At 58.7% G+C, this 23,218-nt stretch overlaps 5 protein-coding genes and 1 long non-coding RNA gene across 11 annotated transcripts; 5 read left to right on the forward strand and 1 right to left on the reverse strand.

Moving 5' to 3' along the window:
• The first annotated feature begins 135 nt into the window (after positions 1–135).
• TUSC2 (tumor suppressor 2, mitochondrial calcium regulator) lies at positions 136–3,094 on the forward strand. Its single transcript, XM_038566380.1, has 3 exons — positions 136–412; positions 1,517–1,637; positions 1,769–3,094. The coding sequence occupies exons 1-3, from the start codon at positions 267–269 to the stop codon at positions 1,832–1,834; spliced, it is 333 nt and encodes a 110-aa protein (XP_038422308.1). The 5' UTR covers positions 136–266; the 3' UTR covers positions 1,835–3,094.
• Positions 3,095–5,005: 1,911 nt separating this feature from the next.
• On the forward strand, positions 5,006–10,134 carry HYAL2 (hyaluronidase 2). 5 transcript variants are annotated; one of them, XM_038566377.1, is made up of 4 exons: positions 5,006–5,128; positions 7,361–8,331; positions 8,841–8,930; positions 9,399–10,134. In XM_038566377.1, exons 2-4 carry the CDS (start codon positions 7,414–7,416, stop codon positions 9,807–9,809), a joined length of 1,419 nt encoding a protein of 472 aa, XP_038422305.1. In that variant the 5' UTR covers positions 5,006–5,128; positions 7,361–7,413; the 3' UTR covers positions 9,810–10,134. The 5 variants fall into 5 exon arrangements, with proteins under 5 accessions (XP_038422305.1, XP_038422302.1, XP_038422303.1 ...); XM_038566374.1 differs by lacking the exon at positions 5,006–5,128 and adding an exon at positions 5,169–5,302; XM_038566375.1 differs by lacking the exon at positions 5,006–5,128 and adding an exon at positions 6,422–6,533.
• LOC111091327 lies at positions 9,989–17,449 on the reverse strand. The gene is made up of 3 exons (XR_005374921.1): positions 17,155–17,449; positions 13,700–13,748; positions 9,989–11,605 (listed from the first exon to the last, which is right to left on the reverse strand). It is a non-coding gene; the product is annotated as an uncharacterized LOC111091327 (long non-coding RNA).
• Positions 10,286–16,122, forward strand: HYAL1 (hyaluronidase 1). The gene is made up of 4 exons (XM_038566379.1): positions 10,286–13,646; positions 14,169–15,092; positions 15,446–15,535; positions 15,730–16,122. The coding sequence occupies exons 1-4, from the start codon at positions 13,617–13,619 to the stop codon at positions 16,045–16,047; spliced, it is 1,362 nt and encodes a 453-aa protein (XP_038422307.1). The 5' UTR covers positions 10,286–13,616; the 3' UTR covers positions 16,048–16,122.
• A 168-nt stretch (positions 17,450–17,617) lies between the features above and the next one.
• HYAL3 (hyaluronidase 3) lies at positions 17,618–23,066 on the forward strand. 2 transcript variants are annotated; one of them, XM_038566384.1, is made up of 4 exons: positions 17,618–17,749; positions 21,246–22,156; positions 22,563–22,652; positions 22,768–23,066. In XM_038566384.1, the coding sequence occupies exons 2-4, from the start codon at positions 21,263–21,265 to the stop codon at positions 23,032–23,034; spliced, it is 1,251 nt and encodes a 416-aa protein (XP_038422312.1). In that variant the 5' UTR covers positions 17,618–17,749; positions 21,246–21,262; the 3' UTR covers positions 23,035–23,066. The 2 variants fall into 2 exon arrangements, with proteins under 2 accessions (XP_038422312.1, XP_038422313.1); XM_038566385.1 differs by lacking the exon at positions 22,563–22,652.
• Positions 17,748–20,560, forward strand: NAA80 (N-alpha-acetyltransferase 80, NatH catalytic subunit). Its single transcript, XM_038565355.1, has 3 exons — positions 17,748–17,934; positions 19,242–19,391; positions 19,517–20,560. The coding sequence occupies exons 1-3, from the start codon at positions 17,748–17,750 to the stop codon at positions 20,341–20,343; spliced, it is 1,164 nt and encodes a 387-aa protein (XP_038421283.1). The 3' UTR covers positions 20,344–20,560.
• Positions 23,067–23,218: the final 152 nt, after the last annotated feature.

The raw sequence follows: 23,218 nt of genomic DNA on the forward strand, positions 1-23,218 counted from the left end.
GGATGCCTAGCTTCTGAAAAGGCTATTGGTCCCGCCCCGAGGACCGACGAGAGAGCCAGCCAATCAGAGAAGGCAGCGTGCAGAGCGTGCGGAAGCGGAAGTGAGGTTTCCGTGGAGACAGCGGAGCCTGCGGAAGGCGGCGGCGGCGGCAGCGGCGGCGGCAGCGGCAGCACCTGCCAGCGGAGGCCGAAGCAGGGCATGGCGGCGCCGACTGTCCTGTGAGAGCAAAGCGGCCGCGGGGCTCGCCATGCGCCGGCGGCCCTGACATGGGCGCCAGCGGCTCCAAAGCTCGGGGCCTGTGGCCCTTCGCCTCGGCGGCGGGGGGCGGCGGCCCGGAGTCGGCAGTCGCTGAGCAAGCTTTGGTACGGCCGCGAGGTCGAGTCGTGCCCCCCTTCGTATTCACGCGCCGCGGGTAAGGGTGCGGATTCCGCCCCGGGGAGAACAGGCGGGCGGCGGGGCGCCCCACGTCAGAGGGATCTCCAGTTCGAGCCAGGAAAAGTCCCATGTTTCGGGCCCCCGTGGGATCAAGAGGTGGGGAAAGCAGAGCAGTCAGTTCCTAGAGACCTGGATGCTCTGAAGGTTTCCCTAGGGGAAGATTGGGCCTGCGGCTTGTCCATGGGCAGGCCCTCTGCACGGTAAAACTGAGATAAAGCCTCCCTGAGACTTCAGGATTTCTTCCTTTCATCCCTTCCAGCTCAGCATGCAAGTTGAAGGCTCCTAGCCTCCGTCTCCTCCAATTCTTCTGAAGGAGGAATAACCCTATTTTGGCTGTTTCCATACCCCACCGTGGTGGCGTTGGGTCTCTGAGGGTAGTAGCCAGGAAAGTAGGATCCTAGTGTTGAGGATGGAGCCTGGGTAAAAGGACCCTCACCCAGATACGTTCTTCAGATCTGGAGTGCTGACCTCCCCTATCTTTTCCATGGGCCCAGACGGACTACTATATTGGCCTGCCCCTGTTGGGCCCAGGGAAGTGGTACTCGTGATGCTGGAGACTTGACTGTAGATACTAGAAAGAGCCAACCGTGGTAGTTTGCCTACAACAGCCACCTGGGGTGGGTGGGGAGGATTCAACCTTTTTCTCTTTAGGCTCCCTCCTAGCTCAGGCAGCTGCCATCTCAGGTTGGCCCAAGGCCAGCAGTATTTTCTGGAGTGAGACACATGCCTAGGTCATCATGCTACCCACTCTAGAAGTCCTGGGTGAAGGCAAGGGCCTGATGTTGACGTGGCTACTTTTTGCTTAACAAACCAATGATGAGAACTGGCCTTGGCAATGTGCTCTGATACGATCTCTCTTCCTAGAGCCTGAGAGGGTAGCCCTGGCTACCATCCCACTCCCCACTTGCTTCTAGTAGACCCAGGCCCTAAACAAGGGTTTCTTCCAGCTTATTATCCTCTCTCCCTCCCACCAACGTTGTTCCTCCCCATTTGGAGATGGGTACACTTCCCTGTAGTCTGGTCATTTGCCATGACCGGGTATGGGGCTCCAGCCCAGCCCGTTCCCTGTCTTTCCACACAGCTCCATGTTCTATGACGAGGATGGGGATCTGGCTCATGAGTTCTACGAGGAGACAATCGTCACCAAGAACGGGCAGAAGCGGGCCAAGCTGAGGCGGGTGCATAAGAACCTGATTCCTCAGGTGAGGGGCTGGGCAGTGGTCATAGAGCCTATGTTGAGTATATGGAAGTAGACCCAGATGGGGTCTGCTGTCATGGTGGGGGCTTTTTGGGGGGAGGAGCTGGCCCTCACAAGCCTCTGTTTCCATGGCAGGGCATCGTGAAGCTGGATCCTCCCCGCATCCACGTGGATTTTCCTGTGATCCTCTATGAGGTGTGAGCCTGGGGAGTGGCAGGCATAAGCACTCCCTACCCCATCGAGAAAGTCCCAGGCTCAAGGTGTGGCTTCCATTAAGGAACCTAAGCTGGGGCCACAACCCTGAATAAACTGCATTGGCCTGGAAACTTCAGCTGTGAGCAGGGCAGTCCTGCAATATTGGTTGGGTGTTGGTTTGTATGTGGACAAGAGGTGGCTGGTGGCTGGCGAGGGCTATGGCAGAGTTACCAGCCCACCTTCCCCAGCAATCCCTATAAGGAGCATGGCAGGGCATATGCTGGTCAGGAATGCCTGGTTCCTGCACCCTTGCCTGGCCTGCTTTCTTCCAAGCTTGCCTAGGGCCCAGCCCTGCTAGGGGCTACAGCACTTTACAAGCAAGGTCTGCCTTCTTCCAGCCCCTGGGCTGTGGGAGCTATACACAAGTGGGAACTTCCTTTCCCTCATTTCCCTTACCCCCTTGTTGGAGCATTTCAGCCGTTTGCTACCTCGATTCCTTCTGTGTTGGACAGAGGCAGAGAGCAGTGCAAGCCTGATTCTTCCTGCCTGCCTGCTCATCTGTTCCGACTCTCAGATGGATGGACAGTTTTCTGGCTGTTAATAGGAGATGGGACTGGTGTGGGAGGATTCTCCCTTCACCCAGGGCTGGACTGATCCCTCCCCCATTGCAACTACTGTTGCCCCCCCCCCCCCCCCCCACACACACACACACACCCAGTTGAGAGGGCATAAGACAGACGGGATCAGGAAGGGCTATGATGCCTGTGCCTATGGGGAATTGCCCCAACCCACCTACTTTGTCTATTCCTCCTTGCCTTTGTGCCAGCCCCCCCAACACACACACACACACACACACACACCTACCTACCCCTGCTATTGGGAGGAGATCATCTGCCACCCTTTGGTGAGGGACAGCACGCTAGGGCTGGTGCCAGTAGCGGTAAGGAGCCCACCACCCTTTTTCCTACAGTATACCCATCCCTCAGGATCAGTCAACGGAAGGTACTAGAGCCCCTGGGTAGAGACATAAAGGAGAGATCAACCATAAAGGAATACTTAAAATGTGAAAGTTTGTAAATAGTCTAGTCCATGATGTTGGGGCAGAGTCTGATTTCTACATCAAAATGACTTTTTTTTTTAATTCCTTACTGTGCAAGCTCTGTGCTTTTAAGAGTATGGGAAATGGCTTGGGAAGGGTGGTCCCCAATCTAAGAAAGCTGTTGTGTTATTTGTTTAGTTTCAATAAAATTATTTGTAGACCCTGCATACAAGAGTGCCATCTGCTGTGACATCCAGTGTCTAGATTGGGCCACTCTGATGGCCCCCCATGTATATCAGCAAGGCTCAGTCCCAGTAAGCCTGAGCCCAGCCTGTGGTCATCCCAGCTGTGACCAGCAGGTGGCAGTGTATTCACAGCCCTCAGGGCAGGCCCCCTCAGAATGGAAGCCCTAACTTGTCTATTGTGTTTAATAGGTGGGGACTATTGGAAGGAATTGGAAGGCTTTGGGGTGGTTCACTAGGGATTGGCCCCACCTGCCAGACCTGATGTGAGACCATCACCTCAGGTAGTTCTCCAACAGCTATCCTGCCCCAAGCAGTGCCAGCTGACCTCACATGAAGTCACAGCACAAACCCCATGGACTGCCAAGACCCATCTTAAGTGGACAGCAATCAGATGGGTGCCACCATGCCCTTGGCCTACTGCCAGGCTATGTAGCCCAAACCCACCTGCTTCCTCCCAGGACTGCATGTGGATTCCACCAGGAGAATGGGCTTGGGGCTTCTATTCCATCATGCAAACTCACCCACCTAGTATGTTCTCCGTTTCTGACACTGTGTTCTCACCTCTAGTTGCACCCTATGTACATTTGGCCTGCACCTCTCAGGCCCTGCTATAAGGCTGCTTCTCAGCTCAGCCCTTGGCCATCAGCCCTCTTCTCGTTAGGGAAGAGGGAGTTTAGGGACACAGGCTTCTGGGTCTGGGGAGTTGGCCTGCCAGTCTTTTGGAGGCTTAAATTTGTCACATCCGGAGGAGGATCATCCTGTGCAGCCTTTGTAGTTCTTTGGGCACCTTCCCACTTTCCTGATCAGATGCCAGACATAAGGCCTGTCATCCTCCGTTATCCCCCTTACCGCCCCAAGGCCAGGGTTCTTCCATGCCAGATGGCATCCCATCTCCCATCACCACTCTCCCAGTGTGGGGGAACTCCCTGTGTTCAGCCTGCCCCAGCTGACCCCAAAGCTGGAAACAATGGGGGGTCAGGGCAGTGCTCCTCCACTCCCTTCCACTGGGCTGTGCTCACTTCCTTCCTGCTGGCTGCCTGAGGAAGTGTCCTGCCCTGGGACAGTCTGGTCTGGCCTTTGTTTCCCCAGGGGCCCCCACCCTCGCAGTTTCCAAGGCTTCTGTCCCTTGTGGAGCTAGCACAGTGGTATGAGGACACACCCTCCCTTGCCATGTCCTGGACTCCTTGGTCCTCAGGGACAGACTCTGAGGCATGTACCCAATTGCCCCAGTTGCCCAGTCTTCTGCAGCCTTCTGTTAGGACAGAGGCCCTGGGTATCAAGGAGGTGGGCTGGTAGGGTGAACAAGGTAAGCTCAGGGTGACTTGAGGATGTGCATACTTGTCCAACCCTCTGGAACAGTCTGCTGAGACTCTGCTGCAGCTCTCTCGGGCCAGCCCTGTTATAGGCACCCTCTTCCTATGGAAACAACCCTTTTCTCACCAGTTATGAGCTCCCTGCTCTACAGTGTCTTGGTGAAGTTCACCCAGGAATGTCCTCTGGCAGGAGAGCTGGAGGCCTATAGACCCCTCCCAGCCCCTGTCCCACCCCAACCCTGCAGTCACACACATCAACACATTGTCCAGTCTGTCACTTGGGATACTTCCGCTCTCAGTGGAAAAAAAAATTGACTCAGCTCCTGGAAGTTCCCCCAAACCCCCTCAGAGCCAGTTCCCTTCTTCACCACCTGTTTTTGGGGACCTTGAGGCAAGCATCCCACCACTGGGGCCCTGCACTCACAGGCTACTGGATTTGAGGATGGGCCTCAATCCCAAGGGAAGGTTAAGGAGAAGAGCTCTCGGGGTTAGGAAGCTGCCCTGCCGGCATGGCGCAGGCTGTCACCTGAGCCAAGTCCCACAGCCTTCCTGTCACCTGGTGCAGTTCGCAGGGCCAGGGCATACTGGGGGAGGAGGGGGGAAGGCAGCCAGCCAGCAGGGCAAGCCGGAGGGAAACAGGGTCAAGGCGGTCCCTTCCCCCGCGCCGGTTCCTGGCCCTTTCCTCTCAGAGGGGCAGCAGGAAGTGAGGAAAAAGGGCTGGGGTGGGAGGCGGGAGCGGGTGGGAGGGGATGGGGTTTATCAAGTCGCCGGCGGGCTGCCCGGCGGGCAGCAGCTGGTGCGAGTAGCTTAGCCGGAGAGGCTCACCCGGGGAAGGAGGGAGGCCGCCGACCTACTGGGCCCACGGGCTCCCACACAGGTGAGCCCAGTGCAGGCGACTGGCCTGCAACCCCGTAGATCCTCTCGCAGGAGCTCTACCTCTCTCCTGTCCCTGGCACGCGGACGGGAATGGGCTGCTGGTGCAGACCCAGGCCCTTTGGGGAGCTGAGCCCTGTACGGGGTTCGGCGGAGAGGATCTAGGAAGAGGCAGGGCGGCCCGGTCTAGCTCCAAGCCTGCTCCTCAACAGGAGGGGCTCGTGGGGCGAAAGGGCTCCTGATAGCGGGTGGAGATTCGGGGAAGCCCCTCTAGCCAGGCCAATTTCTCTGCTGTCGGGCCGGGCACTGCTGCAACCGCAGCAGCCTTCTCAGAGTTGAACTAAGGCCTGGGGGGCTCCTACGGGCCTCCACAGAGACTGGGCCCCTACCCCCAGGGCCCGCTGGGCTTACCGGCCCCCAGCGGGGCCGGCCACGCTGCGACTCAAAGCTCGTGTTGCCAAGACAACCACTGCCTCCGCCCAGCCCGGCGAGGGCTAAACGGCAGGAGCTTGGCCCCCTCTCTCCCAGTCGGGCAGGGGGCGGGGCTTCCCTTCAGACTGGGACGGGGGGAGGGGAGCCCTGATCCGTAGGGACCTGGCAATACTGTCCAGGGAGGCCCGAGGTCGGCTCTGGTCACCGTCTCTCTCTCCAAACTACGGCCCCAGGGCTGGAAGCTACACTCGCGGGTACAGGGCCAGATCCTGGGCTGCCCCCAGCCAAGGCCCCGGGCGCCGCAGCACCACCTTATGGACGGGCGGAGGAACACCGCCTTCTTTATTCCCTCCGCGACTCGCGTCCCGGATGCTGTCCCTTTAAGCTGGCTGGTCGCGCGGCCGAGCGGAGGACTGTACCACCGGCCGCGGGCTGGTGGGGGAGGAAATCTTGGACTGACTGGAGCTCGCGCCTGAGACTCCAGAAGAAGGCCCCGTTAGAGGGGCCTCACGACCCCAGATGCGTGGCCACATTCCTCGGCGGAGGATCTGGGGACCCTGGAGGCCTAAAGGCGGCACTGGCTGCGCGAAAGTGAGGCCCACCTCCCCGCCGCCGCCGCAAGTCCTGCCCGGGGCCCACCTCCACGCTGGATTCTTAAAGGGCCCGCGGGCCGGGCTGCGGTGGGGGGCGGAGCAGCAGAGGCGCCGAGCCGGGACCGCGCCTGGGCGAGCGGCCGGAGCGGGCCGGGCTGGGTCGGGGATGGCGGTGGCCGTGGCGCGGGTCCCGGCGGCGCCCCGCGCGAGGTGAGGGCGAACGGTGCAAGCCTAGCGGCTCTCCCCGTAGGCTGGGTTTGGACCCTCGGGGATGCGCCCAGCGGGGCGGCCCAGGGACCCCCCCCCCCCCCCGGCCCGGCTCAGGCCCCACGTGCGGGGCGGGGGCGGGGTCCCGCACAAAGGCCAGGAGAAGTGAGCTCCTCCCCGGGCCCGCCTGGCCAGCGGGCGCGCGCATTCCCGGTGGCTGCGGAGGGAAGGGCCGGTCGCCGGCGCCGCCATGGGAGGTCTGCCGCCCCTTTGTCCCGGTGGGGCCTCCACCGAGCTTGGGAGAGAAGGTCTGCGCCTGAGACAGTCCTGACAGCCTCGCTCTTCCGCCAGGCGGGTGCTGCACAGATACCAGCTCTGCGGCTGTCTTCCAGCTTCCTGGTGGCTGCTTGAGCTCTGCCCTGCCTTATCCCAATGCTAGCATTTCTCTAGATCAGGAGTTCTTCACGGGGTACAGAGTGGGCCTTGGGTTTGGGGCTCTCTGAAACCGTGTGTTGTTGGGCGGTGTGCAGGCATCTGTATTTCTGAGCAGCGAGTCCATAGCTCAGCCTGCCAATTCTCAGACCCACAGATCTACCAGAGGTCTCTGCCCAGCCATAAGCCACCTGCTCCAGGAAGGAGCCCTATGTTCCTGGCAGTGAGTTCCCAGGGTGTCTTGCCTTCTCAGTGGTCTGTGGTCTCTCAGACCTGTTACAGTCCCCTAACTGGGCACAGTGCCCCACACAGCTTGGGCTTTGGGGGTGTGAATGGGTTTGTGGTGGACACCTCCAGGATTCTGTAGACTGACTTGCTCTCTCCCATCTTTCCCCCAGTTCCTGAGCTGGTGTCAGGCAGGTGACACCACCGTCTCCCTGCAGCCCCCAGCATGTGGGCAGGCCTGGGCCCTGCCGTCACACTGGCCCTGGTGGTGGTGGCATGGGCCGCCCAGCTCAAACCCACAGCACCACCCATCTTTACCGGCCGGCCCTTTGTGGTAGCATGGGATGTGCCCACACAAGACTGTGGCCCTCGTCTCAAGGTACCACTGGACCTGAAGGCCTTTGATGTGCAGGCCTCACCCAATGAGGGTTTTGTGAACCAGAACATCACCATCTTCTACCATGACCGGCTGGGCCTGTATCCACGCTTCAGTTCAGTGGGGAGGTCTGTGCATGGTGGCGTGCCACAGAATGGCAGCCTCTGGGCACATCTGAAGATGCTGCAGGAACATGTGGAGCACTACATTCGTTCACAGGAGCCTGCAGGCCTGGCAGTCATCGACTGGGAGGACTGGCGGCCTGTGTGGGTGCGCAATTGGCAGGATAAGGACATATACCGCCAGTCATCGCGCCAGCTGGTGGCTGTTCGCCACCCTGACTGGCCTGCAGACCGTGTGGTGAAGCAGGCGCAGTACGAGTTTGAGTTTGCTGCCCGGCAGTTCATGCTGGAGACCCTGCGCTTCGTCAAGGCAGTTCGGCCACGGCACCTCTGGGGCTTCTACCTCTTCCCCGACTGTTACAACCACGACTATGTGCAGAACTGGGAGACCTACACCGGCCGCTGCCCTGACGTTGAGGTCTCCCGGAACGATCAGCTGGCCTGGCTCTGGGCCGAGAGCACAGCCCTCTTCCCTTCTGTTTACCTGGACGAGACGCTTGCGTCCTCCACCCATGGCCGCAACTTTGTCAGCTTCCGAGTTCAGGAGGCCCTTCGCGTGGCTCACACCCATCACGCCAACCATGCGCTCCCGGTCTACGTCTTCACACGACCCACCTATAGCCGCAGGCTCACAGGCCTTAGCGAGGTACGTGCCTTCCTGGGCCCTGCCTTCTTCCCCAGGGTACCACTGCAGGTTTGGGATAGCAGGGGGACCTGCCCCCTAGCTGACTAGCTGCCCTAAATCCCCTGCCGTCATTCTCTCTGGGATCCTGTGAAAGGGTGGCAGAGTAGGTCTCTCCATTTTGTGGGTAAGAAAATCGAAATCCAGAGAGACTGAGAAATTTGCTCAAAGCTTCCCAGCACACCCGAGGCAGAGCAGGGACTTGGGACTAGGCATTCTGACTTTGGAGTTCATCCTGATAGATACATCCTAGATTCAAGTGGGCCATTGGCTTGAGAAATGGAAGCCAAAGTACGGAAGCAAATGGCTTGCACATCTAATGAGAAAATCTAACAACCTCTGCCTTAGGCTGGGGAGGGGTACTGGGCTGAGGGATCAGCAAGTCAGAACAGGGTTGGGGCCTGCCCAGCCTGTCTTGTCCTCACCCTGTGGTCTCGGTCTTCCCCATTGACTCTCTTCCTCCTCCCACACAGATGGATCTCATCTCCACCATTGGTGAGAGTGCAGCCCTGGGCGCAGCCGGGGTCATCCTCTGGGGCGACGCAGGCTACACCACTAGCACGGTGAGTAAGAACCCCCCCTCCACCAGCCTGCCAAAGTGGAGTCTGCAGGAGGCAGACAGACAGGTGCAGCTTTGGGCTGCCCACCTTAAGGTGGGCAAACCAACCTAGTCTGGGTCCCTTGTCTCACACCCAGGCACCTCTGATCCCAACAGAGAAGAAAGCGTTCTTCCCCTAGTCCCAGGAAAGGAGTCATGGTATCCTGAACAGCCTTTGAGTTCCACCCTTACCCCCTTAACTCCCCTCTCCCGCCCCGCCCCCCCTGCATTTCCCTCTTCCCCTGCTGGGCTTATCCCCGTCCCCTCCTCCCTTCTCTGCAGGGACAGGGACAGTAGGGCTCAAACATGCCTGTACACATACACAGGTGGACACTGTTAAAAGAAAGTACAGACCTTGCAGTGTGAACACAGAATGTCCATCTGGGCCTGTGGGCTGAGGCGGCTGACTCTGATCCCTGGCCTTTGCCCCCAGGAGACCTGCCAGTACCTCAAGGATTACCTGAAGCGGCTGCTGGTTCCCTACGTAGTCAACGTGTCCTGGGCCGCCCAGTATTGCAGTTGGGCACAGTGCCATGGCCACGGGCGCTGCGTACGCCGTGACCCCAGCGCCAATACCTTTCTGCACCTCAGTGCCAGCAGCTTCCGCCTGGTGCCTAGCCACGTACCTGGTGAGCCCCAGCTTCGACCAGAGGGCGAGCTCAGCTGGGCTGATCTCAATCACCTGCAGACACACTTCCGCTGCCAGTGCTACTTAGGCTGGGGTGGCGAGCAATGCCAGTGGGACCATACACGGGCAGCTGGGGGTGCCCGGGGGGCCTGGGCTGGGTCCCACCTCACCGGCCCGCTGGCTGTGGCAGCCCTGGTGCTCACCTGGACTTCATAGAGGTCTCTCACCTGGCTGCCAGGCAAGCTGGCCTCTGCCACAAGAGCTCTGCTAGGCCTGTAGGAGCCTGCGAGGGGTGGACAAACTGGAGCCTGGGGAGGGGGGGCAGAGCCCCTGGGATCCCCAACGCGTCCATACCAGCTCTCACCCCCCTGTTCTAAGGGGGAGGGGCAGTCCCCTGAGAGGCCCCTTCTCTCCCAGCCTGAGAGGAAGAGGGGCACAGCCGGGCCAGAGAGGACCTGACCCTACTCTCCTGCCCCTGAATAGTTTATTATTATTTTTTTGGGGTCTCTTTTGTAAATTAAATATAAAACAACTGCTTCTATGCTTGGACTATCTGCACCTACCTAGGCCAGGACACGTGAGAGACTCGGGGTCTCTCAGGTTTGAGCTCAGCTCTGTCCCTGTGAGACTCTGCTGGGGACATCTTATTTGTTATATGCAGTCCATGGAACCCGGAGGCCCAGAGCTGCCCATTCTGCAGCTGCTCTGCTGGGGCAGGGGCCACTGGGAACAGAAGGATTCACATTGCACCCCAACACCAAGGACCTTGCTTTCTCCATATTGATAAGAAAGCAGTTGGGCCCGACATTCTGTGAGGGACCAGACTCATTGTGCTCGCCCACTTGCCCCTGGGTCCCTAGCTGGGCCAGTGCCACTCACCTCACGTTGCCCATCCAGGGAGAAAGGGGAAGTAGATATTTGATATTCCCTGGCTGGGCAAGTAGCCAGACCACCCCTCCCTACTGTTCCCACAGGCAGGGGCGTCTCCTCCACTCCCAGCTCCCAAGGGCAGTGAACTCCAGCCACACATGCCTCTTCCCAGCTGGGTCACAGTCCTCCACTGGGGTTTGGGACCTCGTTCCTGTCCCGCTGCAAAGATGCACAGTGGCGCGAGAGGGAGGCATCTTGAGTCTGGGAGCAGAGACGTCCTCAGAGGTCAGCCCTGTCCTGGCCATGGGAGAATGTGGCTTATCCCTAGCTGTCCCAGGGGAGAGGGGTAGCTGCTGGAGTAATCAGATTAGCTCTGGCCTACTTCACTCCCCTGCTTTTGAAGTTACTTGGTCTCTGGGAGCAGAGGGTCTCTGCTTCTCTTCTCAGTCATCAGACCCACACTTGGGGTCCCCTTGTGTTAGTGATGACGCCAGCCCTGCCCTCAGCATACACTGAAGGTGAGGAGACACACTCCAGAATCAGCCAAGTGGTGAAGGGGGCATTCCAGCCGCAAGGACTCAAAGGAGGTATCCTCAAGGAAGTGCTTTCTACACTGAGTTTTGAAAGTGGAAGCGGAAGCTTGATAGTAAAGATAAAGTGAGGGCAAAGACTGGAGGAAGTCAGAACACAGCTGGGACTTGGCAATCTGAGGCTGCGGGGTGGCCAAGGGGTTATGGCAATCTGAGGCTGCGGGGTGGCCAAGGGGTTACTGCAGGTGGGGCGGGGTGTACGCCTGACCTTGCCTGATGGCGGTGACCATCTCACCTGTGCAGTAAACACACAGTAAACACACATGCCGGTGCTAGGCTGCATCTGTGAGCCACACCAGGAAAGAGTGCTGTCGTCAAGGGGGTGCACACTAGATGCAAAGGCCAATTCAGATGTGCTCGGGGGAGCAGAGTCTGGAGAAGCGAGCCACACCAAACTGATGTCAGCTCAGGTTGTAAAGTGATCCTCGTCCCTCTGGCTGGTGATGGCAGAGAATGGAGGGAAGGGGCTGGTGGTAGCATCCGGGAAGGCAGTGTCAGTTCACCTGGTGGAGGAGGGGTGCCCAGCTGCTCATGGCCATGGTGGGGAGAAGCCTGCTGAGCAGAAGATGAAAATATTGGTCAAGGAAAAATAGGTGAAGGAAGAAGCTGTGACTTACTGCCCTCGCACCTCTGACTTCCCCTACCCAGCTGTGACCCTCAAACACACCTGTGAACTACCCTACCCACATCTGTAATACCCAACCTCTGTGACTTCCCATCTAGCTAGGAATTCTTCATACCTATGCAAAGCTGAGATTTCCCCCACACATATGATCTTACACAACGGTTTCCTCCCCCCAACATCTGTGACCTGTACCCATCTAGCTGTGGCCCCCTCCGTGCAAACCTGTGATAACATCACTTTCCAGGAGGACCTGGAAGACAGTCTCATGGAAGGTGCAGGGACCGCCACAGCTGTGGATGGGTGGGTGAGAGTAATGGGGAGCGAGGTGGCTCAGACCCGGGGTAGGCACGCAACCAGAGAGAGCAGGCAGGGCTGGACCACGAAGGTGGACTGACCCCAGACACACACAGCACTTGGACCATTCCGGCCAGACCAGCTCAGCAGGGGCAGGGCCCTCAGGTTGGGGAGGACTTCAGGTGCCCCAGCATCTTCCTGCTGTTCCACCATTAGAGATTCTCTGCTAAACTGAATCCAGATAGAGAACGCCAGCCCAGTGGTTGGCTGGATTGTGCCAATCATGGCACTAGGTTTCTGGGGGCACCAGAAGGTAGTATGAACCCTCAGAGAGGGAGTCAGGGCTGTCTTGATGTTCTGTCCACTCAGCCCTTGGGAGTTGTGCCAGGCTCTCTGAGCCTAATGGTCATCACTCTGGGACTCTACTTTGTGAACAGGATCAGTAGCCACCACCTCTGTGGTGATCCTGTGCTTGGGTCCTCCTGCTTCAATGCAGTCAGCTTCTCCATCCTAGCCTGGAGGACCAAGTCCAGATGACCGCAAGCTATGTGACTGACTCATTGACCACTGTTGTCAGGGGGCAGCACTGGCTCAGGCTCAGACTGGGCCATAGAGTCAGGTAGCACTTTCACCTGGACCAGGGACATGACGTTTCCTTCCACCCTGGCAGGTAAACCTGGGTGTGGGCACCTAGCAGGTCTCAAGAACCAGCTTCTGAATCAGCAAAGAAATGAAATCATAATGGAATGAACAAGCATGTGGTCACTGACACACCCATGGTCACACAAACATGGGGTCTCATAGTCACAAGACCGGAGTCTCACTGCCAGTCTCACTGGATCCCATGTTTGCACAGACATGCTCTACTGGAGCTTGCACAAAAGCCTAGAGCAAAGCTGAGCAGGGCTTCACAAGGATGCGCTCAGTGACCAGCCCAACTTCACAGACACAGTGCCTTTCACACTTGTCCCAAAAGCACAGGTGACTTACCCCCTGGGCATAGTCAGTGTTGGGCCTGGGGCCTAAAAAAGGTCTTCACTTTTTTAATCAGAGGAAGATACAGATTAATAATGAATATATGATAATGACCTCAGTCTGGATTGCATTTGTCTTTGTACCAGCATAGCTATAAAATGTACTCTTTAATGTTTTGAGGAAGGGGCCCAGAAAGTCGAAAGTACCCGAGCCCCACAAATGTCCTAAGGCACCCCTGCACAAGAGTATGCTCCCTCCATCTCCAGTACCAAGGATCCCAGATGCCAGTATCACAAACAGGCCTGTCCAGCAGGGTCTGCCACCCAGGCAGGCCCCCTGCATTGCTGCCATCCCCACCCGAACCCCAACCCAAATAAAGCCACAAAGCCCAGTGGAGGTGTTGACCGTGTGGGCAGGGCCGCTTCCGGCCCAGCCCCACCTCCTAACAAGGCACTTTGTTAGGGATGCGAGGTGGCTCTGCTGCCTGGCCCAGCCCTCCGGCCCCAGGCCTGCCCCTCAGCCCGCCCCCAGACTGGGTGGGGTGACCCCCTGACAAAAGCTCAGAGTTTCCAGCAGCAGCTTCCTCCCAGAGTCTGGTGCCGCTGGGGCCAGAGTTGAGGAACAGAATCTTGCTGAGCCCTGCCTAGGCCCTCACTCGGGGGTCAGGAAATGTGGAGGATGAGGCCCTTCAGCCCTGAGGTCAGCAGGGACAAGTGGGCAGACTCGCGGGTATCCTGGAGGGTTGGGCTGACCTGTCGTTGGTCGCTGAGCATCTCTTCCTCCAGTGGCTGGCCAGGATTCCTAGGGGATGAGACAGGAAAGGATCCTCCATCAGTCAGGTCAGCCTGGGGGTTGAGGGCCTGGCTCTCAGCAGCTCTTCTCAAAACAGAAGTCATAGCTTCTGTCGCGCCCCCACCCCCACCCCCGCAACACCCCGGGGGAAGGGGATCCGTTAGCTTAGGCACACACTACACACACACAAAGCCTGACAAAGTCTGTGGGAGACAAGAGGGCAGAGGCCCCATCCTAGAGACAACTCAGATATGCACCCCCTCCGTGCCTTTCCTTTGCCCTCTGACCTCCCCGAGCCCTGAGCCAAGGTCAATGTTTACCTAAAGCTGGAGCTGGGGTGGATTAATGAGCAAGGGGCTTGGCTGGCCTTTTCTGAGTAGGGAGTCAGAGAGTTCAGAACCTGCTCTCAGCTTTGCCTCCCCTGGCCAGGTTTCCCTAGACTCATCCTCTGCCATGGCAGTCCATCTGCTTCCCACCTATGCCCTCTTCCTGACCTTGCTCGGCACCGCCCAAGGCTCCAGGAGCTCCGTGGTACCCAACCAGCCCTTCACCACCATCTGGAACGCAAACACCCAGTGGTGCCTGGAGAAATACGGCGTGGATGTGGATGTCAGTGTCTTCGATGTGGTGGCCAACCCAGGGCAGACCTTCCGTGGCCCCGACATGACCATTTTCTACAGCTACCAGCTGGGCACCTACCCATATTACACATCTGCTGGGGAGCCTGTGTTTGGTGGCCTGCCCCAGAATGCCAGCCTGGATACCCACCTGGTCCACTCATTCCAGGACATTCAGGCTGCCATACCTGAGTCTGACTTCTCAGGACTGGCGGTCATCGACTGGGAGGCATGGCGCCCACGCTGGGCCTTCAACTGGGACAGCAAGGACATTTACCGGCAGCGCTCACGGGCACTGGTACGGGGGCAGCATCCAGACTGGCCAGCTACTCGGGTGGAGGCAGCAGCTCGGGACCAGTTCCAGAAAGCTGCACAGGCCTGGATGGCAGGCACCCTCAAGCTGGGCCAAGCACTGAGGCCTCGTGGCCTCTGGGGCTTCTATGGCTTCCCTGACTGCTATAACTATGATTTTCTAAGCCCCAACTATACAGGCGAGTGCCCACCAGGTATTGGTGCCCAGAATGACCAACTGGGATGGCTATGGCGCCAGAGCCGTGCCCTCTACCCCAGCATCTACTTGCCCACAGAGCTGGAGGGCACAGGGAAGGGACAGATGTATGTGCGGCACCGTGTAGGCGAGGCATTCCGTGTGGCTGAGGATGTTGGGGACCCCTATCTGCCAGTGCTGCCCTATGCTCAGATCTTCTATGACAACACGAACCGCGTTCTGCCCCTGGTGAGTCTCCTGTGACCCCACCCACCTTGTAACCTATCTTTTCGGGCATTAGGTCTAATAAGTGAGGCCCACAGCCTTGGGGCACTTTTATCCATTATTTTCCATTCCTTGAGCTCCTACTGTGTGCCAAGTTCTGTGCTCTGTAGAGGCGATTCAGCATTCATCACACAAAGATGTAGTACCTGCTGTGTGGCACTCACAGGCCAGAGGGAGGACAGGCTTGCCTCTTGCCACCAGGGCCAGAGCAGCCCCAGGTGGCGGTTATGAGTTATTTGTCCCATCCAGCGGTGTTATGGCAATCTGCTGAGGGGAGGGAGGAAGGCCTCTCAGAGCCATATTGTCCCTTTCCCCAGGACGAACTGGAGCACAGCCTAGGGGAAAGTGCAGCCCAGGGGGCAGCAGGAGTGGTGCTCTGGGTAAGCTGGGAGAACACAAGAACCAAGGTGAGCTCAGGCCCAGGATGGGGGTGAGGGCTGCGGGCAGGGGTGGGGCTGCCAGGCTGACTGGGAGGGGAGACCCTGGCCCACCCTTTCTATCCCTGCAGTCCTGGTTGGCCAGCAGGTAAAAGAGCGAGTCAATGCCCTAGATTGGCCCATGCGTGATCATGGTGTCCCTGATGTTCCTCCCCCCCACTCAGGAATCATGCCAGGCCATCAAGGAGTATGTGGACACCACCCTGGGGCCCTTCATCCTCAACGTGACCAGTGGGGTTCTTCTGTGCAGTCAAGCCCTATGCTCAGGCCATGGTCGCTGTGTCAGGCGCCCTAGCTACCCTGAGGCCCTCCTCTTCCTCAACCCCACCAGTTTCTCCATCCAGCTCCCTCCTGGTGGCAGGCCCTTGACCCTACAAGGTGCCCTCTCCCGTGAGGATCGGATGAGGATGGCTGTGGAGTTTCAATGTCGCTGCTATCGTGGCTGGAAGGGAGTGCGGTGTGAGCAGCAGGGCATGCGGTAATTGGCCACACACCAGGATATACACATTGAGTACCTTGTTTACCTTAAAAATAAAATCGTTATTTTGCCAGCAAAAGTGGGTCTATTTGGGAACAGCAGAGAATTGCAATTTGAGACAAGATGCGGCGTGCTGTTGCAAAACCATAGCCAAGTCCGGAGAACAAAGAAGAGGAATGCTGTTTTATAAAGGGGGGAGTGGGAAGGGCCTGTTATAAACAGAACTCGTTGGAGTGAAGCAGGAGTTTGAGGGTGGTGGCTTTTCATTGTTACGAGGCTCTCATTGGCTGGGCTGCAATCAGAAAAATCTTTCCTCCCACAGGGGTAGTAAAGTAGGCTTCTCGTTGGGTCTGTAAAGGGCTTCAAGAAATGGTTATGTCTGAATTCCCCCTTCTTGCCTTTTGACTCCATTTAAAATGAGGTCTCTTTTCTTCGGTTTCACAACCTAATGAATTCCGAGCCTGGCCACAGCTTTCTCAAGTACAAGCAGTAAAACATGATCATGATCACAAGTAAAACAAGTCATGATCACAGTCAGGAGTACTCTCAGCCACCATCAAGAGCATATGCCTAAAAAAAAAAAAAAAAAAAAAAAAAAAAAAAAGAGCATATGCCTGCACCTGTGCAAATGCTTAACAGACCAGGATAGTTACCTAAGGGGCTAGAGCCTCAGCACTCACCCAGCAGGGTCATAAACCTCTCCAGAGACACCGAGCCAGTCTTTAAACAGTAGCAATCACAAGAATTGACATTCACTGAGCACCTACTCTTCCCCAAATCCTGTGCTAAGCATTTTAAGTAGACTATAGCTCATTCGGTCCTAACACGACGTTCTGAGGCAACAGGCACACAACTGAGAGGGCAAGCACTTTGCCCAAGGCTGCACAGCCAAAAATAGAGAAGCTGAGATCAAACCCAGGCTGTCTAGCCATCGAGGTAAAGCCCTTTGGCTCCTACTGTGTGTTGAGAGTAACCAGCCCTGCAACCTGAATCTGCTCAGAGGGCCGAGCCTCGCAAATAAAGCTCTTGCTTCCAGAGCTAGTGAGTGGCTAAGACGTGCCGGCGCTGGGATCCAGAGGGCACAGAAGACGCTCGTCTCTCTCACTCAGACCTGATGGCTGTCGAGGGCGGCCGCTTCCGAGCATGCGGTCCAAATTTCAGGAGGAAGCTCTCCCTGACCGTTTCCACGCTGGACCCTTTCCTCCCGGAGGCCAATGGGAACGGAGACCTGCCGAGCCTAGGGCGGGGCGGGAGGAGGCGAGGCGGAAGCAGAGCGAGGTGGAGGGAGCCTGCCCGCGGCCAAGGATCCGGCGGGATGCGCCCCGGCAAGACCCCGGCCGAGCGCAATCCGGGACGCCTCGGCAGCGGCCAGGAGCGGGGACGCGGGCTCAGGGCGGGGCGCGGCGAGGAGGAGGCGGACCTGCGCTGGGTCCCAGCCCCCGGGCGAAGAGGGCGGGGGGGCAGGAGGCGGAGCCGCGGCCGAGGCCGGCTGTGGGTGTGCGTGGGCTCAGCGGCGGGGCGCGGGCGCCGGGGGCGGGGCCTAGGGGGGTCGCGCATCAGGCGGGGCGGCGCGGGCCGCGACGGCTGCAGTGCGTCCGCCGCACCGCTAGGGGCAGCGCGGGAGGCCGGCCGGGTGCGCGCCACAGAGCGGGAACAGGCCGGAGCCCAGCGAGGACGCGGAGCATCCCGGACCTTGGCTTCAGCATGTCAGTACCTCCCCGTCCCCCCTCGGAGCGTGTTCGTTCTCCCTGCCCCCCGCCTCCCCACGCGTGCGGCGCTCGAGTGGCTGTGTCGTCCCGCACGCCCTCCCTGCGTCTGTCGTTCCCTCCCAGAGCGTGCCGAGCCACACCCACCCAGCTAAGCTCCCGAAGTACCCCCCCAAGACTCAACGGTTTGTCACCCACTAGGAGGGAGGGGGAAACCGAGGTACAGGAGAGCCTTCCTGCCTCTCTCTGAGGACACAGGAGCCCCCCTCACAATGGGTGGGGTCGGCACCGAAAGGGTTAAGCCCGCGGGGAAGTCTGGGGCTCCAAGCCTGGGGGCGGATCCTGGGGCTTCCTCCCTCTGGGTCCAGCCAGGGCTGAGGCAGCTGCGGAGGCGGCTGGTGCAGGTGAGGGGCGTTCGGCCCTCTGAGTGTGTGTAGTGGGGGAGGGGAGGAGACGCCTCCCTGTGCATGCCTACCTGTGCCGTGTGGAATTGGCCTCAAGCTTAGGGGACTCTGGGGAGGTGGCGAAGGGGAGCCAAGACGTCCTCTGGAGCAGGTGAGTAGAAGGGTGAGGCCCAGTGGACCCCCTACCGCCAGAAACACCACCCCCAGCATGGACCCTCCTGGCAGCAGGGCCTGGGGTAGGAAGGGCAAACAATGGGGGTTAGGCGCAGGAGGCCTGAGCCCCCAACCTGGTGGCCGTTGGACACCCTTGTGGATTTAGGAAGGAAGCTGTGGTCCTTATCTAGGGTGACTATGAAACTCAGGCCAATGGGGAACCAAGCCTGCAAGAGCCACATTGCTGTGGGACCTTGAGCTAGGCCCCTTGCCATTGCTGCTGGAGCCCCATCTGAGGGGATACTTGGGTCTGTGCCCAAGCAAAGTGTCCCAAGCTGCGCAGTGTTGGGGAGGGGGCATGGGCTCTGTGCTCCTGGCAGGAAAGCCGGTTCAGGAAGGGGAAAAACCGATTCTAATGGGTGGGTGAGTGGTGCCTGAGGATCAGTCAGGTGGCAGGCATGGTCCAAGTGGTCAGAAAGGCTGGGACCTAGAATGCAGGGAAAAGGAAGGGACGGGGAGCTGCTCTTCTTGCAAAGGGAATCTTGGGTAGGTTTAAGTAGAGGGTCATGGCACCTAGCTTGCGTGTTTTGTCTGATGGCCAGCCAGCCAAGACAGTATAAGCTAAATCCACTGTCCTGTGGAGGACAAAGTTGTAGCCACAGCAGGCTGGGGCCAGGACCTTTGGGTTCTTCCCAGCCTTTAGCCTTCGGCCTCCCTCCTATATAGGGCAGGACACCCTATTTTCTCTGCTGTCCACCTGAGTCAGGTATAGGGGATGGTCTCCAGGTCACCTGTGCCATCAGGTGAGTATGGGGACAAGGTGTAGCTTACCAGTTCCAGGTCGCATGGCTTACCTAGCACTTGGTCAGGCCCTCCCTGCCCCAATCCTGTCTGTCCTCCGTCTTGGCACAGCCTAGCATGGCTGTTGTCCACAGGAAGAGCACCTTTGGGTTCTGAGGAGATCCCAGTGTCTGGAGCCTGTACCCTTAATCTCCAGCCTGCGAGTGAGACACCTGCAACCCAGCAGGAGAGGACCTTGGCTCCTAGCCTGACTCAGCTGAGCCTGGTCCGGAACTTACATGTAGGTGAGAGCTTATTCTGAGCCCCGGCCCACCAAAGCTGGCCCCTACCCTAGACCCTACACACCAGGTAGAGCTGATCTTGAGTACCAGCCCAGCCGAGCTGACTCTGGATCCTGTACACCAGCCAGAACTGACCCTGAGCCCCAGGGTAGCTGAGCTGACCCCGGGTTCTGCATGCCATCCAGAGATGACCCTCAGTCCTGGCTCAACCGAGCTGACCCTGGAGCCCGCACACCAGCCAGAGGAGACCCCCGTCCCCAGCCTGGCTGAGCTGACCCTGGAGCCTGTGCACTGCCGACCTGAGCTCCTGGATGCCTGTGCCGACCTCATCAATGAGCAGTGGCCCCGCAGCCGTGCCTCCCGCCTGCACTCCTTGGGCCAGTCCTCAGATGCCTTCCCCCTCTGCCTGATGCTGCTGAGCCCCCGCCCCACACCCGAGGCAGCCCCCATTGTGGTGGGTCATGCCCGCTTGTCACGGGTGCTGGACCGGCCCCAGAGCCTCCTAGTGGAGACAGTGGTGGTGGCCCGGGCTCTGAGGGGCCGCGGCTTTGGTCGCCGCCTTATGGAAGGCCTGGAGGATTTTGCTCAGGCCCGGGGCTTCCGCCGGCTGCACCTCACCACCCACGACCAGCTGCAGTTCTATGCCCACCTGGGCTATCACCTGGGTGAGCCTGTGCAGGGCCTAGTCTTCACTAGCCGACGGCTATCTGCCACCCTGCTCAGGGCCTTTCCCAGAGCCCCCTCTCCCCGGCCACCCTACAAGGCTCCTAGTGTAACTGCCCAAACTGCCCCAAGAGCCCACAAGGGGCCATCGTTGCCACCACCCCCTCCCCTGCCTGAGCCCTTGACCTCCTCTCTCCCACCTCCCGCTGGGCTCCCTCCACAAAGCCTGCTGGAGACTCAGTACCAGGATCTGAGAGGATGCCCCATATTCTGGATGGAAAAGGACATCTGAGGGCTACCCAGGGCAGGGCACTGTCCTTCAGGGTCGATGGACTGCTTAGGACACTACCAGCCTCAGCCCATGGGCCATACCTCAGGCTCTAGCCCCTGGGGACAGCTTTAGCCTGACCACACTTCCTGAGTGCCAGTGGGGCTGGGAGATTGATTGCTCCATAGCTGTGGCTCAGAGCTGACAACGTGGTGGAATAAAGGCTTCTGTTGGGTGTGGCTGTGACAGTTTATTTGTTGACCCAGCCTCATCTTAGATCCCCTATCTCTGTGAGATCTGCTAGATCCACCTTGGTCCTGGGGCCATGGATAAAGGGACACCTTTGCCCTTTGCCTCTCTTACTCTCCCAGGCCCAGGTGACAAGATGTTTGTTCCCTTCCACATTCACTCATCACCATCCACTGAGTGCCTACTGTATGTTAGGCCCTAGGCTGGACCAAGGCAATGGGCAACTAGGTAGACAGGTGTGCAGTGGCAGGATCTATGTTGGACAGTGGAGCGCGAGTGCCCTCAGTCCATTTGGAGATCAGGGGGAGATGTTGTCACAGCAGAGACCTGAGCACTAAGGAGGAGTTAAACCAGGCAAGGGGGAGGGTGTTAAGTTCTTGGGGCAGAGAATAAGGTGGACAGAGGACAGAAGGGGCCTGGTGAGTGCTGTGAATGGGCAGTGCACCAGAGGGTGCAGTGGTGCCGTGACAGAGACGGGAAGCATGGGAGGGGAGCTGCCCAGGCTGATATATGGCATAGCTGGTCTGAGAGGGCTGGAGGACCACCTGGGGACCATGCTCTCCCTGCCCCCCCACCCCATCCTTGGGAGTAGTTGGGGGAATGTTCCTGACTTTCCCTGCTATGTGCAAGGTGCAGCCATGGCCATGGCCTCTAAGCTCAGCCCCTCTCTCCTGCAGGTTTCCATCCCTGGGGCATGATCATGCGGCTGGGCCTGGCCCTGGTGCTTGGAGTGGCCCTGTGCCTGGGGTTTGACCAGCTTCCCCTGTGGGCTCCTGAACGCCCCTTCTCTGTGCTGTGGAACATACCCTCAGCACACTGTAAGACCCGCTTTGGTGTGCACCTGCCACTAGAGGCCCTGGGCATCACAGCCAACCGTGGCCAGCGTTTCCGTGGCCAGAACATCACCATCTTCTACAAGAACCAGCTCGGCCTCTATCCCTACCTTGGACCCAGGGGCATAACTCACAATGGGGGCATCCCCCAGGTTGTCCCTCTTGACCGCCACCTGGCCCGGGCTGCCTACCAGATCCATCGAAGCCTAGGTCGTGGCTTCACTGGCTTGGCAGTGCTAGACTGGGAGGAATGGAGCCCACTTTGGGCTGGGAACTGGGGCCGCCGCCGAGCCTATCAGGCAGCCTCATGGGCTTGGGCACAACGGGTATTCCCCCACCTGGACCCCCAGGAGCAGTTCCACAAGGCCCGTGCTGGCTTTGAACAGGCAGCCCGTGCCCTGATGGAGGACACACTGAGGCTGGGCCAGGCACTGCAGCCCCATGGGTTCTGGGGCTTCTATCGCTTCCCAGCCTGTAGCAATGGCTGGCATGGTACTGCTTCCAATTATACAGGCCACTGCCACCCAGCTGCTCTCGCCCGCAACACCCAACTTCATTGGCTCTGGGCTGCCTCCAGCGCCCTCTTCCCTAGCATCTACCTCCCACCCAGGCTGCCACCTACTCACCACCAGGCATTTGTCCGATACCGCCTGGAGGAGGCCTTCCGTGTAGCTTTCATTGGGCACCCACATCCCCTGCCTGTCCTAGCCTATGCCCGCCTCACATATCGGAGCACTGGGAGGTTCCTGTCCCAGGTGAGTGAAAGTTGAGATCTAGAGGTCTGAGTGGGGAAGGATGGCCCTGTCCTAGGAAGGTCTGAAGAGAATACCCTTGCCCAGGGGAGTCTGATGGGGAGGCCCTGATCTAGGTCTTAATGGGGAGGTCCTATCCTATCCTGGATCATCTGAAATGGAAATATGCCTCTGCCTTGGAAAATCTTGAGGGGGAAGGCGAAGCCCAGCCTTTGGAGCACTGGTCTGAGGGGAGACATTCTCTGAGTGGAGGACCTGAGAAGCCACTCAGAGGCTAAGTGCCAAGAAACCTTACTCTAAAGGTGGAATCAGATCCTAACAACAAACCAGAAAATTTCCTGGGAAGGTAGAGGTAGGCCCAGATGGATCTGGCCAGCTCAGTCCTGGCTTAGCAGCTCTTTGCCTCCAGGATGACCTTGTGCAGACCATTGGTGTGAGTGCAACACTAGGGGCAGCCGGCGTGGTGCTCTGGGGGGACCTGAGCTTCTCCAGCTCTGAGGTGATCATTGCCCTCCAACCTGCCATGCAACCCATGCTGGAGTCCCAGGGTTGGGGGAAAGACCATGTCAGAGCCATGGAGCAGGAGCATTGATACATCCTTCTCCTCTCCTCAGGAGAAGTGCTGGCATCTCCGTGACTACCTAGTGGACACCCTGGGCCCCTATGTAATCAACGTGACCAGGGCAGCCATAGCCTGCAGTCACCAGCAGTGCCATGGCCATGGGCGCTGTGCCTGGCAAGATGGAGGACAGCTGGAAGCCTTTCTGCACCTGCAGCCAGATGGCAGCCCTGGAGCCTGGGAGTCCTTTAGTTGCCGATGTTATCCGGGCTGGGCTGGCCCTACCTGCCAGGAGCCCAGGCCTGCAGCTAGGCCTGAATAAGCAGCATAAAGCCAGAAGTTACCTGCCTCTGAGTCTCTTGTCCCTGCTGCCATTTTTCCAGTCCTGGAGGGAGGACTCTGTCCCACTATTGTCCTATTCAGTTTATGGTCAGTCTTCCCATACACCTTCCCAGCTTCCCATGGGATCCCTGGGAAGTGGAAGGGGCCAGAAAAAGATGTTTACA

The sequence above is a fragment of the Canis lupus genome, chromosome 20 (assembly GCF_011100685.1).
Source record: "Canis lupus familiaris isolate Mischka breed German Shepherd chromosome 20, alternate assembly UU_Cfam_GSD_1.0, whole genome shotgun sequence".
Taxonomy (NCBI): domain Eukaryota; kingdom Metazoa; phylum Chordata; class Mammalia; order Carnivora; family Canidae; genus Canis; species Canis lupus.

Coding starts and splice junctions, on each gene's coding strand:
- TUSC2 (XM_038566380.1), top strand. CDS start 267: ATGGGCGCCAGCGGCTCCAAAGCTCGGGGCCTGTGGCCCTTCGCCTCG. Junction 413..1,516: donor TTCGTATTCACGCGCCGCGG/GTAAGGGTGCGG, acceptor CTTTCCACACAG/CTCCATGTTCTATGACGAGG. Junction 1,638..1,768: donor ATAAGAACCTGATTCCTCAG/GTGAGGGGCTGG, acceptor TTTCCATGGCAG/GGCATCGTGAAGCTGGATCC.
- HYAL2 (XM_038566377.1), top strand. CDS start 7,414: ATGTGGGCAGGCCTGGGCCCTGCCGTCACACTGGCCCTGGTGGTGGTG. Junction 8,332..8,840: donor GGCTCACAGGCCTTAGCGAG/GTACGTGCCTTC, acceptor CCTCCCACACAG/ATGGATCTCATCTCCACCAT. Junction 8,931..9,398: donor CAGGCTACACCACTAGCACG/GTGAGTAAGAAC, acceptor CTTTGCCCCCAG/GAGACCTGCCAGTACCTCAA.
- HYAL1 (XM_038566379.1), top strand. CDS start 13,617: ATGTGGAGGATGAGGCCCTTCAGCCCTGAG. Junction 15,093..15,445: donor CGAACCGCGTTCTGCCCCTG/GTGAGTCTCCTG, acceptor CCCTTTCCCCAG/GACGAACTGGAGCACAGCCT. Junction 15,536..15,729: donor GGGAGAACACAAGAACCAAG/GTGAGCTCAGGC, acceptor CCCCCCACTCAG/GAATCATGCCAGGCCATCAA.
- NAA80 (XM_038565355.1), top strand. CDS start 17,748: ATGTCAGTACCTCCCCGTCCCCCCTCGGAGCGTGTTCGTTCTCCCTGC. Junction 17,935..19,241: donor TACCCCCCCAAGACTCAACG/GTTTGTCACCCA, acceptor TGTTGTCCACAG/GAAGAGCACCTTTGGGTTCT. Junction 19,392..19,516: donor GGTCCGGAACTTACATGTAG/GTGAGAGCTTAT, acceptor TACACCAGCCAG/AACTGACCCTGAGCCCCAGG.
- HYAL3 (XM_038566384.1), top strand. CDS start 21,263: ATGATCATGCGGCTGGGCCTGGCCCTGGTGCTTGGAGTGGCCCTGTGC. Junction 22,157..22,562: donor CTGGGAGGTTCCTGTCCCAG/GTGAGTGAAAGT, acceptor CTTTGCCTCCAG/GATGACCTTGTGCAGACCAT. Junction 22,653..22,767: donor TGAGCTTCTCCAGCTCTGAG/GTGATCATTGCC, acceptor TCCTCTCCTCAG/GAGAAGTGCTGGCATCTCCG.